We start from the raw sequence: 17,529 nt of genomic DNA, 5'->3' as shown, positions 1-17,529 counted from the left end.
AGACCAAGTAATATGCACCATCAGTCATACTTAGTAGAACTTTTCAATTTACTCCTCAGAAGACCAACGAAATAAAGATGGATTATGCGCGGTCACAGTTATCAATTCCTTTTTACTCATAAAGTTAATCATTTGAACGATGATGAGATTTAATTATAAGTAATGACAATTGATTTTCTTGTTGAGTGAAAGGTAAAGGATTATAAGCGATTTTATTTATTTTGGTATAAGACTGCTTGCTTGAAATTTATACAGAAAAAGTAATTTTGTGTCATGAAAGGTACAGTCAATTACACGCATTTTACATAAACTAAATGTCGAATATATTGACGTTATAGTTTTTCAAAATTTGATATAGCCAAGATAAAATCTTCGCATTAAACATAAAGTTGTATTTTTATTGATTATACTCACGCAACAAAGCGCTAATATACATATGTTAGTCGGCACACGTATTCTTATTGCTCACAAATCAAAGCTGCATGTTTACAAGGACACGCAGACACATAGTACCGCGCACCAATATGAGTCGAGCTGTGATGTATATACAAAAGCAGCTACTATTGTAGTAGATTATAAAAAACGTACGTACATAACAAGGTCTACGATCCGTACTAAATTCAACCTCCACCCGTCTGTTTAGTGTGTAAGTTTTTATTTTATTTTTAATTATATTAAAAGTAAATCGCGAACGGGTTCGCTGAAATATCGTTGTTCTGGCTATTTTCTACAGTAAGATACACATGAACTACATACTTTTGAAAACTACATAAGTAATTATAAAGGATGACCTATGTAAGTTTTTGAGGATTTACCTTAAAAAATATTTTATTTTAGAATACATAACTGTATAACGTAAATATAAAATTGAAATTTTTCATTTTCGAGACGGTTAATAATGAAAATATTCCCATGTTATTGTTATAAAGGTACATTTTTTTGAGATTTAAACATGACAAGCCCGTTGGCGCAGGGTGTGGGGTTGTGGGTTCGATTCCCACCCCGAGTCTGGGTGTAATATATATATTTATTTATATATGGTATTATTTATATGTATGTTTATCAAAAAAAATGTAGCTATACCAGTCGGTTGTTACCTATAACACAAGCATTAAGTTGCTTACTGACGTGACATAATGACCGTGTGTGTATGTTGTAAATATTTATCTACATATTTTTTTTTAGATAAATCACGTGGATATAAGTAGATACGTCATGTATGTTGATGTACATGTTTTGTTTTTTACATCCACGCAAAATTACTACATCTGTCAAAGGTCAGACAAAAAAATTAAATGAAATAAATACTTATAAAATCTTGGAACATTTTATAAGATTTATTTTGTTGATAACGAGTTTCGTGAGCTGTATTTATGTGTAAACATATTAGTAGTAAAAGCGAGTCAGAACAATTTATAAATATTTACTGTAAGTTCAATTTGTTACGTAAGGCGAACAATGATTTATAGAAATAAATTATTATACGTAATATTACTAAATCGTCTAGGCTTTGTGGAGTGTGTGATGATAACTTTGCACATTATCCTAATAGCGCTGTTGCATGGAAAGCCTTATTATTGTGTAGAGTTTTAATAATTTAGTGTTCCAGTACTTTTTTTATGTAACTAGGTCGGAAAACAAGCGTACGGCTCACCCGATGGTTAGCGATTATCGTAGCTTATAGACGTCTGCAACACCAGAAGCATCGCAAACGCGTTGCCAACTCTATCCCCAATTCCTCCCAGGAGCTCTGGGCACCTTACTCACCAACTCGAAAACAACACTGTTTGAAAACAGTATCGTTTAGCTGTGATCATCTGTAAGGTCGAGATACTATCCTAGTCGGGCGGCTCCATATTTTGACCAGGAAATTTCCTGTTGTGCCCTACCTCAGTTAAAACTTTTAATCCGTGTTCAGTAAAACATATACATAAAAATTTAAGGTCAATGAAATCTTTTTTTCTTATCTTATATTTATTTTTGCTCCGTCATAACTAGTTTAAAGTGATCCTGTTTTCTGTTCTGGAGGCTGTGGATTAGATTTTCGCCCCAAGTATACGTGTAATGTAAATACATACATTTATATGTACGTATTACGTACTCGTATGTACGTATGTATGTATTACATATACGTATATTTATCGTAAAAATGTAGCTTTATCAGTTAGCTGTTCCTTTGTAAGACAATCATTAAGTTGCTTATCTTAGGAATAGACGACTGTTTGTGCATCTTAAAGATATTTATTTATTTATCATTTATTTATTATATCTGAAGCCTCTAAGATGTTTTTAAAGGATTCCATATTTCTTGCTAGTTGCTTTAAATTAGGTTTTAATACTATCAAATTTAAATATTTAAATTATTAATATTTATGTAAAGTTTGTTTTTACGATTCGATACGAATCGTACAAACTAGTTATAATATGCAATCATTTTTGAACACTAAAATAGTTTTAAATATCATAAATATCAATTGTAATCATTAATAATTTAAATATAACAATTAATTATTAATATTAAATCCAAAAAAAATCTGTTTTGTTAAAAGCTTTCAATACAAATTTATTATTTATTTTATGAGTCTATCAATAAATTGTTATTTCTGCTTCGAGCTTTATGAAAATTTAATTTATAAGCACGCTTCACTTAGTAACCCAATTGTTTCGGTTGTTATTTTTGTAACGAGGGAAATATATACTATTTTAGAAACTAAGTAGTACAAGAAACGTTTTATGAATAAGTAATTATTCGTCGGAACTTTTAAAATATTGTACACATTAAAAGAAAACACATTAGAAGGAACAGCGCGTAAAAGAATATTGGTTAGTTCAATATTAATGTAATTTTTATATACGATTTTAAATTAACATGGTTATTTTTGTTACTAAAATTATTCAAAAACGGGAATACGACTTGTGAACAAGATATTCGCAGTTAATGTCGAAATATCGAGCTCCGCAAAATGAAAATAAAAAACATGGTAAATATCCCATTTTTTAATAATTTTAGTAACGTTACAAAAATGTTTCATAATTCTTTATAGTTAAAACACTTTAAGCTTTAATTAACAAGCTGTATCAGGTAATCTGGTATAAGTTGCTGATTGAATTACATTATTCATGCTCGGAATAAATTGTAACTCGTTTTGTGCTCAAACCGCAACACTACATTGGCTACGCATTTACGAGAGAATTTTCATATTGTTACAGACTTGTGTTAAAACAATACCTCTTCGACAATATATGGCTATTTTTGTCAAAATTATATAAGACTTAATGCTAGGAATAGGTTTTTTACCAGACCTTACTTTATGTAAGTTTCTTAAGAAGATTAAAAAAAAATTGTTACCGTTGAGGTGGGGCATAGCATGAAATGTTGTGCTTAAAATTTGGAGCAGCTTGTCTATGGAAGTATCTTACAGAAGATCACAGCTAAATAATACTTCTTTCAAATAGTTTTGTGTTTCTGTTGTTGGGAGACCATCGCCTTCCAGGACTTGTCGTCGCCGAGTATCGCGGTGATGACGCTCGGCAGTAACAAGTCCCCTCCGAGGACTGTCGTCAGATCGCGACACAGTGCCGCCCATCTCGGGCACACCTCTAGGGTCTGCTGGGCCGAGTCCACCGCCGCGCCACAATCGTGACATCCAGTTGTTGGCTCCCTTTGGGCCGACCGACAAAAGTATTCACCAAAGCAGCCATGCCCGGTGAGAACTTGCGTCAGACGGAAGGTGACGGGCTTGCGCTTACGGCGCATCCACCGCTCAAGGACCGGGCGCAAGGCAGCCGTTACGCGTGTGCCGTATGGCTGTTCCGCCAGGTCCTCCCCCACCTACGCATTAGCGTTTCTTGCCTCATCCGGCGTACCCGTAGGATCCCGTTCAACGTGGGGTTCTCACCGAGAGCCCTCCTACCCGAGACATATGAGTAGGTCTCGGCAAGGACCTTCGCCACGAGCTACCACGGGGGGTCGCCGGCTAGAGCAGTAGCTGCAGCCCACGATACCGTACGGTACGGTATTATTTAGCTGTTATCTTCTGTAAATTCAAAGTGTTTCCCCAGTCGGGCTATTCCAGATTATAAGCAGCATATTTCCTGCTGTGCCTTACCTCAGTTGATTTGATTTTCAAAACTTACGTACCCATTTAATATTATTGTAACGAATGAAATTAATTTAGATTTCACATTTTTATGGAATTAATATTTCATCATCATCACTTCAGCCTATCGCAGTCCACTGGTGGACATAGGCCTCCAAACAAGTTCGCGCCAAAAACGGCATGAACTCATGTGTTTTGCCTATAGTCACCACGCTGGGCAAGCTGGTTGGTGACTGCGCGGTGGCGCAAAATATTCATAAATATTATGTAATTAATATTTCAAATTGTTTTAAATAATAAGACGTTAAAAGTAACGTCTTGTTATTAAAAACAATCATATTATAAGGTCTTTTTAATCTTGTCGAAGTTAATATCAGTTGTTCGTTACTAGTTTAGAATTTCTTAACGTGGGCTTTGTATTAAGATATTGGTGTATTATAACATTTTAAACATTTACCGAAAGTAAAAATACGTATGGGGCATATGGTGGGTGTATGTGTTTAACTCTAACATGAAGTATTTCCTTGGGAATTAAAATAGTTAACTAGGCGAACAAATCGTAAGCGGCTTAAAGATAAGATAAGTTGTAGGTTTTGTATACAATTTGAATAATAATTTTATAAGCCAGCAAATATATTTAATATTTTCATAATAATAAAGCGTTCAAATAATAGTCAACAAAAAAGAATCACATATGTATTATAAGTTAAAATAATTGTTTCATATTATTTGGTGTTCATAAATTAATATTTATTCTTAATTAAAAAAAAAAAAAAAAACTTTAATGAAACTTTACAAATAAAACATAAAAATATAATATTACATCACTTGGTCATTGTAGTTATTATTCAAGACCAAAAAAAAAAAACGAAGTGCTTAATCTGCTCAGAAGCTATGTCGCTAACATGGAAATATACAAGTGACACAAACGGTTAAATCAAGATCAGCATTCATACGATCTGTACACATGTTTGTCATTTAGATCGAACCTGCGATTGATAGCATATCAGGCATTTTGTTTTAGTACGACATCAACATGTTATCATTGTATATGTATGATGATAATAAAAAGTAGTATAAATTCCCAAATACACAAGTAGACTGGCTAAAGTTATTTTAAGGTTTTACGCTTCAGCCTCTAATATCCCTGTCTATCTGTGTATTATATTGTGTCCTGTAGAGAAAAGAGACAAGAGATTTGAAGAAAATTTTATCGGTGATCGATACACTTGAAATAGTTATTTGACATATACGCTTCAGCCTGTAATATCCGACTACTGGGCATAGGCCTCTTTCCCCATGTAGACCTTAATCCACCACGCTGCTCTAATGCGGGTCGGCGCATATATTCTCGACTATGAGTAACGATCGCTATCAGGTGTACATGATAACAACCGGGACCGACGGCTTAACGTGCTCTCCGAGGCACGGTGGGGACACCCACAAGGACTGCGCAAACACCCAGACCACGGCAAACACATGTATGGCCAATACAAATGTTTGTCATGTGCGGGGCTCGAACCCGCAACCGCCAGCACAACAGGTACAATCCATGGCTGTGACCGTTGCGCCAACGCGGCGTCCATTCCAAGGTTTTAAAGGAAATATTATTATTTCAAAATGTCGATTATTAAAAGCTTTTCGTCAGTTATAAGTTACAAAACAACGCCTGTTTAAGATAAAAGCGTACTAAATGAAATTTTAAACTGTCCCGCCCTTTTATATCTCCATCAGCGCTGTTCTCGAATAATTTTACTATAAAGCTGTTCTTTCAAAAGCCCCAAGTTGCGACATTTGATGTCACGCATAATGTATCGGAAATATAAATTATATTAGATTGGGGGTTAGGTCGTGTAATGGTGGCCCATAATGGTTCGAAGATGGTGTCGTGTTGGAAGGCACTAAAGAATTGTGCCACTTATAATTGTGGTAGACGTGACTGACGAGTACTACTGTTGCGTGACATGCGATGTTATAGGTGATTTCTATTTAAAAGGTGACTAAAAGTAGATAAAATTTTAAGAAAGGGTAATTTGATGAGAACGTGCTTTGATATATATTTTCCTTATAAGTTTTTAACCGCGATTGTCATTGTGACACAACTGACATTTAGGCGACATTGCAGACGAGATGGTAACGGGTAACTCGGTGTATTTTTCTACCAATTTTCATAAAGATATTTGTTGTGGTTTTAAGAATGAAATAAATATTAACTATACAATGAATATGAAAGATCAAGAGTACGTTTCATATAGATTGAAACAGAATATCTCTATGCTAACTTTTATTAAAACAAATGCAGTTATGTGTGGTGCCGTTGCAATATTTAAAATAGCTATTATTAATAATATTCCTCTCATTTATTTTAAACAAAACAAAACTACTAATTCATAAATTAAATTCTTTAATTTAATTTTGTCCCGTTTATATTTGAACTGTATACCTAAAGTATATTGTTTACAGTGACCTTCACTCAAATAAATGTTTGGAACAAATGAAATAAAACAAAATGGCGTATAATAACAAGATTATTAAGTACATTATAATGTAATTAAGGTTCTAAATAGACTTAAGCTCTAAATATTTCAAAGTTTTTGAATTCCAGTTCTGTATACTAATTGTTAGCACAAAACAATTTATTATATTTTTATTATTTCGTTACTAAATTTATTTTAAAGATTTGTTTGTCTATAATATTTGTTTCATCTCTTATCTTAACATAACAAAATGATTAATGTTTTTAACCTTTAACTTTGTTTACAATTTGATGATATAAAGTAAATTTGTATGAAACAAAAACATAATAAAACTGCGATCTTAGTAGCGTGATAAGAAAATGTTTAAACTAAAAAAACAAAAAAAAAACGTTAAACTACTCGAAGAGTGACCAAAAAAAAAAGTTCTTTGTCTCTCGTTCTCTCAATATATCATATTTTTTCTTGACTCTGAAGATATACGAGCGGTGGTCGCGCGCGTGACAGGCTTGCGGGCGTAATATTAATACAATTATTGTTGAGACACGTAGCAGGCGTCGGGCCTGACCTACTCATCTAACACGTGCTCAATTCCACGGTTAGTGAGACGGAAACAGCTGGCTACATCATTGTTCAAGCACCCCAAGCATGACGTGGACAAATATTTCCATGCAACCATTAATGTCTCCACACTCAGTACGTTTTCACGTAGTCCACACTAAAATGCCTCCTATGATCAATTACCAGCATCATGGTTTTTATGTATCATGTTAACGTAGCAAAAAGGTAACTTATTGAAATCATGAAATCAGTGGAACAAAGAGAATAAGGAAAATATACTTCGATAAACGAATGGTTACGTTTTCAATTTCATCTGATATCATCGCGTATATAAGATATTTTGCCATTTAATTCTTTTATTTTCCACGTTTTGATAAAGAACCGGTTTTGTCATCAAAGGTTTCCAATTACATTAAAATGTGTTCTCATTTATCACGTTCACAATATCAGCCCATTTAATGATTTTTTCAGCTCCGTACTCTTTGATTAGATTCCGTACTGAACAAACCCATCTATCGCCCAACCACAAAAGGTTGGTGAAGTCTCATCGACCGACTCCGTTTTCCATTCGTTCCGCTGTCCAGAAATTTTCGCAATAAAATTAATCGTTCCAATAAAATTGGAGCCGAATAGAGCTGCCCATGCATGAACACTTTTTAATTGGGTCGCTCTTTTTGTTCCTTTCGCAATCATCCAAACGAGAAATCAAACTTGAGTAAGTTCCTCCTTAGCGCGTTGACAAATCCAAATTACGTGAAGTGGGCATAGATCTCACTCGAGTTTCATCTCATTCAAACTTTCCTTTAAGATACCGATAATCACTTTCAAAAGGGGATCGGCAGTAAAATGGCTTTTATATTTTGTGAAAGAGCTCTGATTTATTTATATTTATCCATTTATCGCTTTATATGTTTCGGTTGTGAATACATTGACTCGGAATCGGTGAAAAGTTGTATTCACGAGCGAGTACATTTATTACCTACATTCGATACCCTAAATCAAAGTGAGCAATTTGTTGCGTGTAAACGCAGCTCCCGATGGATTGCATAATAAAAATCGGACAAAAACATGGTTAACGCGCTCCGAACAATCAGAAATATATTTCCTGTTTTAATTTTCGACAAGCAGGCACGTTTAATGGGCTATACACGATTCCCACTTGAGTTCGATTTGTTTTAATTTGATCGCTTTAACGATTTACGTTGTTGAATTTTCATTCAAAAACATAATTATTTTTTTGGTTCTACTTAATGTTACAAATATGTGTTATTTTTCAGATTTTAAGAATATCACTGACGACATTCGTATTTAGATTTTATATAGTTTAGTAATCTAAATATAGGTAGATTGTAGGCAGCCATAAAAATATTATAAATTACGGTGTAATAGAAACTATTTTAATAATAAAGTACCTACTTTAAATAAGTACGTCAGTTTTGTAAAACACTATATTATTTATATTTACATATAGGTAATTTTGAACTCACCAATAATTTTATTAGAACATATTGACGCACATTGACTGAGGTATAGGTTATGTCAAAGTCTATAAAATCTGGTTCCAAATGTCTATCTAAATTGAAACAAATATAATCAAACATACACCTAACGAATAATAGCATATTGTGACTATACTCACTATAATGTACCCGACAGACTTAGTAATTTAAAATTTATATTCAATTTTTTTTTCCTTATACGTATTATATTGTAACGTTGTAGGACACTAAAGGTGTAAGAATTGTTCAGGACTACCGTTCAGATGAATCTAATTTACTAATATATCCATCTTGAAATTTCGATCTACTATTCTGCACAACTATATATTGGTTACTTACTAAATTCAAAAACATATTTTTTTTGGTAATTTCTACTGTAACATGCAAATTCGTTAAAATGTCTTCCTTTAAGTTCAGGTACGAGATGAATTTTAAATACATTTTAAATTTAGTGTATTACATATCTTTAATCTGTGATTTCCCCTAGTTTGCAACAGCTCATTACAGTTTCTTTCTTTATACAACTAGCTCAGTAAACTGGAATCATCACAAACGCATTGCTGGTTCTATCCTCGACCTTCTTTTAGCTACCTTAACACCACCACAGGAACACAACACTGCTGTAGAATAATATTCTTTAGCTGTGATCTTCTGTAGTAAGGTCGAGATATTTCTCCAATTGGACTGCTCCAGTTTTTGAGCAGAATAATTCCTGCAATGCCCTAACTTAAAACTAAATGTTATAATGTATAATTCTAATATGTAACTGTATAATTTATACGCGGTAACGATTTACAGTACTTCATATACGTAAAACTTAGAAATAGGTTTTCTTACCTAAATCTTCAGCATCCTCGCTCCACTCGCCCTCTTGCGCCCAGCATGCCGCTAGCATCACGAACAATCGTATCCACTTCACGGAGCACATGTCTGCTTACATTATGAACACACTAATACACACCACATTGAAGATTGACACTTTTGTTTCTGTTTAATAGAAGTGTTAGTTTCGAGTAACATGTCTTTTTGATTATGTGTCTGAATCGAAACGTTTAGTTAGTTATTTGGTTTTAAAAACGATATACAGTAAGCATTTAAAAAAAAATAAAAGATCTGTTATATGCAAGGTATGTAAGGTATGTAAGGTATGTTCAAGTATTATTATATCATATCCTTTACGTGTATGTTGCACCATTGTCCAGATATTCAATAGCATAGATTTAAATATTTAGTAATAGTAGAAATGTGACAACATAATGTCCGGGAAAATACACTTGCTTAAATGCTTTTTAAAATAACAATAGGAATCGATAAATTGAAAAGATAAAACAGATATTTCACCGAAAAGAAATAAGAGTTATGTTAAGTAGGAAAACCTTTAGAGTAACGAAATTTCACCGTCGAACGTTATTCTTTTCAAGCACTCGCTGTCTTTAGTAATTTTATTAAATTTTTCTGTAGCAGCATGAATTTGTTCAATTGAACTCTCATTTTACGTGTAATAGTTCAGGGGACAGGCCGCCCGACACAATGCTGTCGACTTCCTTCTGACGCTTTTAGCGAGGAAATTGACTTTCATTGGATTATTAGAGTTTGTGTCCTCAAGAGATTTTCTTATATTAATGCTACCTTTAACCTGTTCCAATCTGGAAATTCTGTGATTGTGAAATTGCATTATGAAATTGATATTCGAATTTCCGAATATAATTATATCTTTACTGAAACTATGGACAAATTTTATTAAAACCAGTACAAATCTTAGAAAGTTATCGTCCTATCAAACATACTTTGCTTAAAAGCTTACCAGGTTATACACACATTTGTGGTAGGTATCTGAATAAGTAAAAGATTATTTGATGGAGGAAGCATTTTGCGTAGTGTGTAATATTTTAGGAATAATAAGTTTACAACATATACGCCCGCAAACGTATTTTTTGTTGTTAATAGTTTCAATAAAGATTTGACATTTCTATTCCAATATTCACGTTATATATAAAAAAAAGGAAAAAAAATAGGAGAAAAGAAGTTTTTCTTTTAGTAAGAATATATTTTTAATATTTTTATATACATGTTAGTATTATGCTTCAGCCTGTAATATTCCACTGCTGGGTATAAGTCTCTTTACCCATATAGGATAAGGATCAAAACTTAATCCACCACGGTGCTTTAATACGGGTTGGCGGATATATTCCCTACTATGAGTAACGATCGCTATCAATAGTATATATGTTGGTATTAGCAATTACAAATTAGAATACAAAATCGATGACGAAAATAGCATAACATCTTTTATTTTAATATATAATTTAAATTATTATTCATCCATTATTTAATAAAAGTACCTAATTATTAACTTCATTCTATCATATTTGTTTAGTATCACTCGTATATGTATGAAGGCTTAATTAATTACATTGTCGGGTTTAAGCAAATCGTTTCGCTCATAAACACATTAAAACGTCAACGTAGAAAGTCAAACATGTGTTTGAAGGGGTCAACCTTTCATCCCATGTCAGGAATATAATACAGACGCCCGGTTACGTTTAGAATACATGAGTAAGTAATATCTTTTAATCTAAAGACCTTTATCCCGTGAAAAGTTGCCAGAAAGGTCAGGAACAGTAAAGAAAAATTTATATTTCGATTATGTTGTACAACGTTCGGTCAAATGGAAAGGATAGGACGTTCAAGTGGACCCTTGCTACAGTTGTGCGGTAGATTTAACTCGGAAACGTGACTGCATTACACGAACGCTTATTAGATAAAGTGATTTATTTGAAGAGATTAAAGGATTAAAAAATTTTATAATGTCAATATACGTATAACAGGTCGGCGATTTATATATATATATATATATATATATATATATATATATAAAGATAGCTCATGTAATAAGGAGTATCATATGCTACTTTTATTTTAGATTTTTTTTTATAACTGAAGCTTAACGCGGGCACAGCTAGTATATATAGACGAGCAGGCAGAAAGATATCACTTATTTAAAAATGATAATAGTGTAGGTACACTAAAATATATATTAATAATATTGTTTAAGTTTAAGAAAACAAAATAAAAAAGTGTAACCATATTTTAAGTTCGAAAAAATGTAGTAGGCAATTTATATCGACAGGCAACAAACATTTGTTTATCCATAAATCGCGCGACTGTATCGTAAGACAATTTATTTGATCTTATTTTTTATTGAATATAAAATGGCTGAATATACCTTTCTCTTATCCGATCGAGTTATTTATTGCACAAGTTTGTTTTTGACCGCCCCACGTACTTTATAGGGCGAACCTTCCCGATCCGGAATCGGCAATTTTTATTTCACATGCACGTACATGTTATATTGGATATTATAGCAAATCCTAGTAAAGCACATACGAAAACAGATTACGGGCGCGGTTTTGTGAAAGATTTTTTGACTCTATTAGTTTACCTTTTGTGCCATCTGATTGTAATATAAAAAAACGATATTTTTACTTTAGTATGAATTGTAGATAGCCCTTAAAAAATCGGTGCCAAATGAACAGGTCTTATTTAACCGTTAAACTCAAATTGTATTCTATTCAAAAAATATGTTCTTAAAAGTAGACATATAATATTCAGATATAGCGATACGAGAGTGAAATAGTGAATTTTCTATAAGAGTGCGTAATATATATGTGGGTAATATACATATAAGTTGTAAGATTATTTTTTTCTAAGCAATATAGAAACTATTTTCTAATTAATATCCACTTATCGAAAAGGTTGAAAGCAACTTTTCAGGTAGATTTTTGGTTAGATAAGTCTTTTAAAAAACTAATTTTAAAATAAATACTATCAAAAATATTATAAAGCGCTTATCGGGCTTTGCGACCAACTAAACTGTTCACCAAACTTCGGTCGGACTAAGTGCTAACTTGGAATCAGCCAAGTATTATTAGCTTAGTCTAATGTATAATAACAGCTCATCCTTTGGGCACATTAAACGATTAAAGCTAAAAGCTACTTGAATAGTGACAAGAATTTAATTAGAATTTTGACGACGTTTTGCGTGAAGGAATTTCACTTTAGAAAGTGATCGATTGATATCATGTATCGAAATAATCGATTGTTAATGTGTGGGTTTAGTATTGTTGTATATCATACAAGACATGACTAAATTTATAATGATTGTCAGTTTTTTTTTCAAGAGTAACGGCGGAGTTTCTTGCTGTTCTTCTTTGCTCTTTTTCCCGAATCGGTGATTACTTCACATTTTTTTATAATTAATTTTTTAAAAGCTACGATTATTTTTGTTTCTAACGACGACCCGAAAGTACTTTGGACTACTTGAATGAAGATTTTTTTTATTACGTATTAAAATATAAAAAAATACTGTCGTTTCAAAAATTCATATTATACTTTATAATAACCAATCCCTTGTAATAATGTATTATACGAGCCTACAAAAGTTCCACAAATGGAGAAAGACATCTTTGCGTAATAAGGAGAGTCTAATAAGATAATATATCAAAAACGCTGCTCCATTGTGGGTCAGCGAATAAACACATATCTGGGTTTCCTTAAATGATTTTTTGTATGGAACAAACATCCAAAGATGTCGCGGTGGTTTTCTCCTTCGGTGGTTGTGTTATTTTTTATGGTTTCAAATATCTACTTATTACTGGCTCAAATATACAGCCATGTGACAGATAAGTGAATGAAAGGACAGTGGAGTCTGAATAAAGGTATTTATTGTATATGCATTAGCACTATTTAGATAAAAAAAAATGAAAAAATAAAAGACGAATTTTAGGTTACCCTACAGTTGATAATTAGCTATATGGCAACCATCTTGTTCAGGGTCCTACACACTTCCTATCCAGTAAAGCATACTTTATCAAACAAGAGAAATGTACAAAGAAAATCACTTACTTATTTTGTTGTGAGAATATTATATTAAGAAACTGCATAAAATGCATACGCATCGCCTAATACGGACTCTAATTATGCCACAGCTACCTCAGCTTACTCTCCAGTTAAATTTATGCACCGAATTTTCGATAATCTTCCTGGAATTGATATTGAATAATATCAATTTCGGATTCTTCGCTTATAAGTTTCACGCAAGGCTGCATGACAAACAATTTTACGAAAATTTTAGACAGAAAAAGCTCAGTAGATACGAGATAGAATGAAAAGGTTGTTAGCCTTCGTGGTGCAAATTCGGGATAAAACTGCAGGTATTAGGAAAATATCTAAAAATATTTTGTTAAAGCTCAAAGTTTATTATACCTATTCACGATAAACGTTAATTAGTTTTAATGAACACTAGCTGTCCTTTAGCGGCTTTGTTCGCGTGGATTACACGATTTGCCTATTCCATTACGCTTCAGTCTGTAATATCCCACCACTGGGCATAGGCCTCTATCCCCATGTAGGAGAAGGATCAGTGCTTAATCTACCACGCTGCTCCAATGCGGGTTGGAGGATATATTCCCTACTATGAGTAACGATTGCATTCAGGTGTACATGATAACAACCGGGACCGACGGCTTAACGTGCTCTCCGAGGCACGGTGTAAACCCATAAGGACTACACAAACACCCAGACCATGGCAAAGACCTGTGTGGCCAATACAAATATTTGTCTTGTGCGGGGATCGAACCCGCAACCGCCAGCGCAACAGGTACAATCCATGGCTGTAACCGTTGCGCCAACGCGGCGTCGTCGCCTATTCCATTGACTCCTGTTAACCTTTAAGTATGGACGTCATTTTTTCTTTACACTACTGTGGACGTGTAGTCTCAGAGGCTCCTATATGCACACACATTTTTTTGGGGGAATTTGATATAAGATCGCTTTAAAACTAATTACATATTAAACTTATGTAGTTTAGCAATTAAATAACGTGCTTATATAATCAAATTTTATTTAAAAATTTATAGAAATATTAAAAATCTAAAATTATGGCTCTTTTCAGTCGAAATCTACTTCGGTTACATTTTTAGGTAATAAAAGCAGCCCAACTTATTCCTATAACAAAATAAGCCTTTTTTCTCAAAATGTAATGTATTAAAAACAAAAACCACAAAAGAACTACTTCATATAACAAATATATAAAATTTTGACAACAGTCAAATAACGTAAATTTATTAACAGTCAGCGCACAAAGGTCTAGGTTGTTGTAGGACACAGGTTTGTTGCATCCAATACAAACACGGGTAATCATCCTATGTTTTTTCGTGGAACAGATTTTATATACTCTTCTGGTTCCTTGACTGGTTTCTTGACCCTAGACATCTTCTATAACCATATAATTACCTAAAACTAGAGTCATGGTCAACCTCAGCTCTCCTGGCAGTCGTGTATTTATAAAACGTCTTTGCACATAAGGCACCACAAGCACATGTGCTAATTTTTTAAATCTCTTTCCGCAGCTTTTGTTTGGTGCATCTTATATAAAATGTACGCACTCATGGTACTCAAGTCTAGGACACGATATAGTAACACCATAGGCTATCTCTATCACTACAAGATTCTTCTCCTATGTCTTGGTCCTGGTCCTGGTCATCATCACTGTCACTTTCATGATTTTGTATCAGTTTGGACTACAATATAAAAAAAATATTCAGTACTCTCTTCATTGTCAGACTGATCCAAAGCTAACAACAACTCACTCACTTTACCACAAAGGTGGATCTCCTGCACAAAAAGTTTTTCTCACAGGGCCCTGAACAGAACTCGTAGATTGTCGTTTTGATTCAAAACTATCGACTTTATTATTTTTTGACATTTTGTACTTCAAAATCTGATACAAACGTAATCACTCTTATAAAATATATCATAGGGCAAAAATGGACGTGTAGCCTGACAGGCTCCGGTCAATATTTTGATGGTCATAACTTAGGTGATATTAATTGGAAGACGCAAATTCCTCTCTCGCTGGTAGTTTTACAACTAAAACAAAAGCTACTGAGCCGCTCAACCGCTGGAAGTTAGGGCAATTAGATGAAACTAAGAAAACGAAAATATCGAGTAGCCTGTGAGACTCCACGTCCATACTTAAAGGTTAAATATAGCCTTGGTCACTCAGTGAAGGCAAAGCATTCTACTGATGAAAGGTTTTAATCTTTTAGTATAGATTAATTATATATATCAAAAAAGCGTTTGCAATGTCATGTCGTAGAATATTTTGTCGACAATGGACAAATTGAATCCAATATATAAAATTTTAAAATAATTCAAACAAAGATTACTTTTCACACATGATTTTTTAGTTTTAGGGAGACCCAAAACATGCAGAAAACGCCATACCCATACACCCCATATATCTCGCCAACATTTTTCACTACAAAATTAAATGTGAAAAACGCCACAAGTGTAGCTGTAAAACTTTACGTACCCATATAAACAGTATTGATTAAACATATATCCTGGCATTTCAGTTCAAAAGCGTGACCAAAATGAATGTAATAAGTGGAGGGATTATCTTAATTACCGTCAGTTGTGTTGGGATTTTTATACGGGGCATTATTTTTAAAGTGCTAAACAGTTACTTTTAATTTTCGTATGAATAACAAAATGTTCAGTTTAAATGGCCACGCGGGAGGCAGATATAAAAACATAATGGATGATATTTAAAAAGCAAGAACGAAAATTTACCATTGAAAAGCTGTAGGGTATTTTTTATAGAACTGTTTCGGACTTGATTTACTCAATTTGATTACTAGTATTAAAACAGCTTAGTTAAAAATGTAAGGTACGGTTTAATCTAATGCAAATATAAATTAGCTGAAGTCATACGCTCTCGTGGTTTTGCTAGTATTAGTTTTTGAACTCATTTACTAAGAAAATTTCTTCCAAATTCTAACGTTCATTATATAATTGATTAAATTAATAGATGATACAATATTTTAATAATACTATTAGAAATATGTAAATTAGACAATTTTTGTGTGTAGCGCTCAAAATCGCTCACTTTGTCATGCTCAAGACAGATAGTTCGCTGATAACAGAATTATTATATTTTATTCATAATTTATTTGTTTGTTTGCAAAGCAAACCTTACTGAGCGGTTTTAAGTACCTAACCGTAATTTGTAAATTATAACGAGATTCAGCTCATTCCATTTGAAATTATTCAGCAAAATAAACGAAAAGAGCACAAAAGTCTGTTTACTTTAATCTCAGTATACAGTTAATCACAAAATTATTCTAACGAATATCTTCCAGCTGAAACTTACGAAAATATAGCTTATAAGCGGTTTTACTTCGGTATTCATTCTGTGCAGTGTACCGCGTGATAATGACGCAAGGCCGAAACCTCAAAGCGTTCCAACGGTTAGGAACGGACTCCAATGCTTCGGAAGGACCCTCTTTTGGATGAACGACGATGCTGAATCTTTTATTAGTTTCGTGAATGGACGGCCAGTTGACATAACCGTCGTCGACATCTGTTGTGATATTACGCCATCTTTCCAGGGCGTTCGCTCATTCAATCGATTCGGGACCGATTTCACTATTTTTGTACACGTGGAGTGTGTAAGACTGAATTGAAATAGACATAATACGTGTCGGTAGGGGAAGACAACTGCTGAGTCGACGAATATGAATGTATTGTGCGTCATCAGGAAACTTGTAGAATACGCTTTTATACGGAAATTGAATAAAGAAGGACAGACGCGGTGCTTTCATGCCTACTTTTTCTTTTGAAGGTTAAATTATGAACTCAAGGTCAATTATACTTGAAAATACTCGTCACAATTTATTTTTTACGATCGAATCCGAAGCCTACTTCTTAGATTTGTAAATTTTTAACACGTATCTCAAGTTTTTCAACAACTTTAAACAAGTACTCTTATCATATCAATATAGAATATGAAATTTCTTTTTGAAGATTCATGCAAAATAATGTCAAACAATA

The 17,529-nt window shown here is 33.2% G+C and overlaps 1 protein-coding gene across 1 annotated transcript in view; it reads right to left on the bottom strand.

The window, feature by feature from the left end:
* LOC123662230 (synaptogenesis protein syg-2-like) overlaps positions 1-9,562 on the bottom strand; it is a 119,663-nt gene extending 110,101 nt beyond the window's left edge. Inside the window, exon 1 of the mRNA XM_045597102.1 lies at positions 9,472-9,562. Within this exon, the coding sequence (XP_045453058.1) occupies positions 9,472-9,562 (91 nt within the window). The remainder of the gene's footprint in view (positions 1-9,471) is intronic.
* Positions 9,563-17,529: the final 7,967 nt, after the last annotated feature.

The sequence above is a fragment of the Melitaea cinxia genome, chromosome 18 (genome assembly GCF_905220565.1).
Source record: "Melitaea cinxia chromosome 18, ilMelCinx1.1, whole genome shotgun sequence".
NCBI lineage: Eukaryota > Metazoa > Arthropoda > Insecta > Lepidoptera > Nymphalidae > Melitaea > Melitaea cinxia.
The sequence above is the reverse complement of the archived record's forward strand: the minus strand, read 5'-3'. Positions and strand labels throughout refer to the sequence as shown.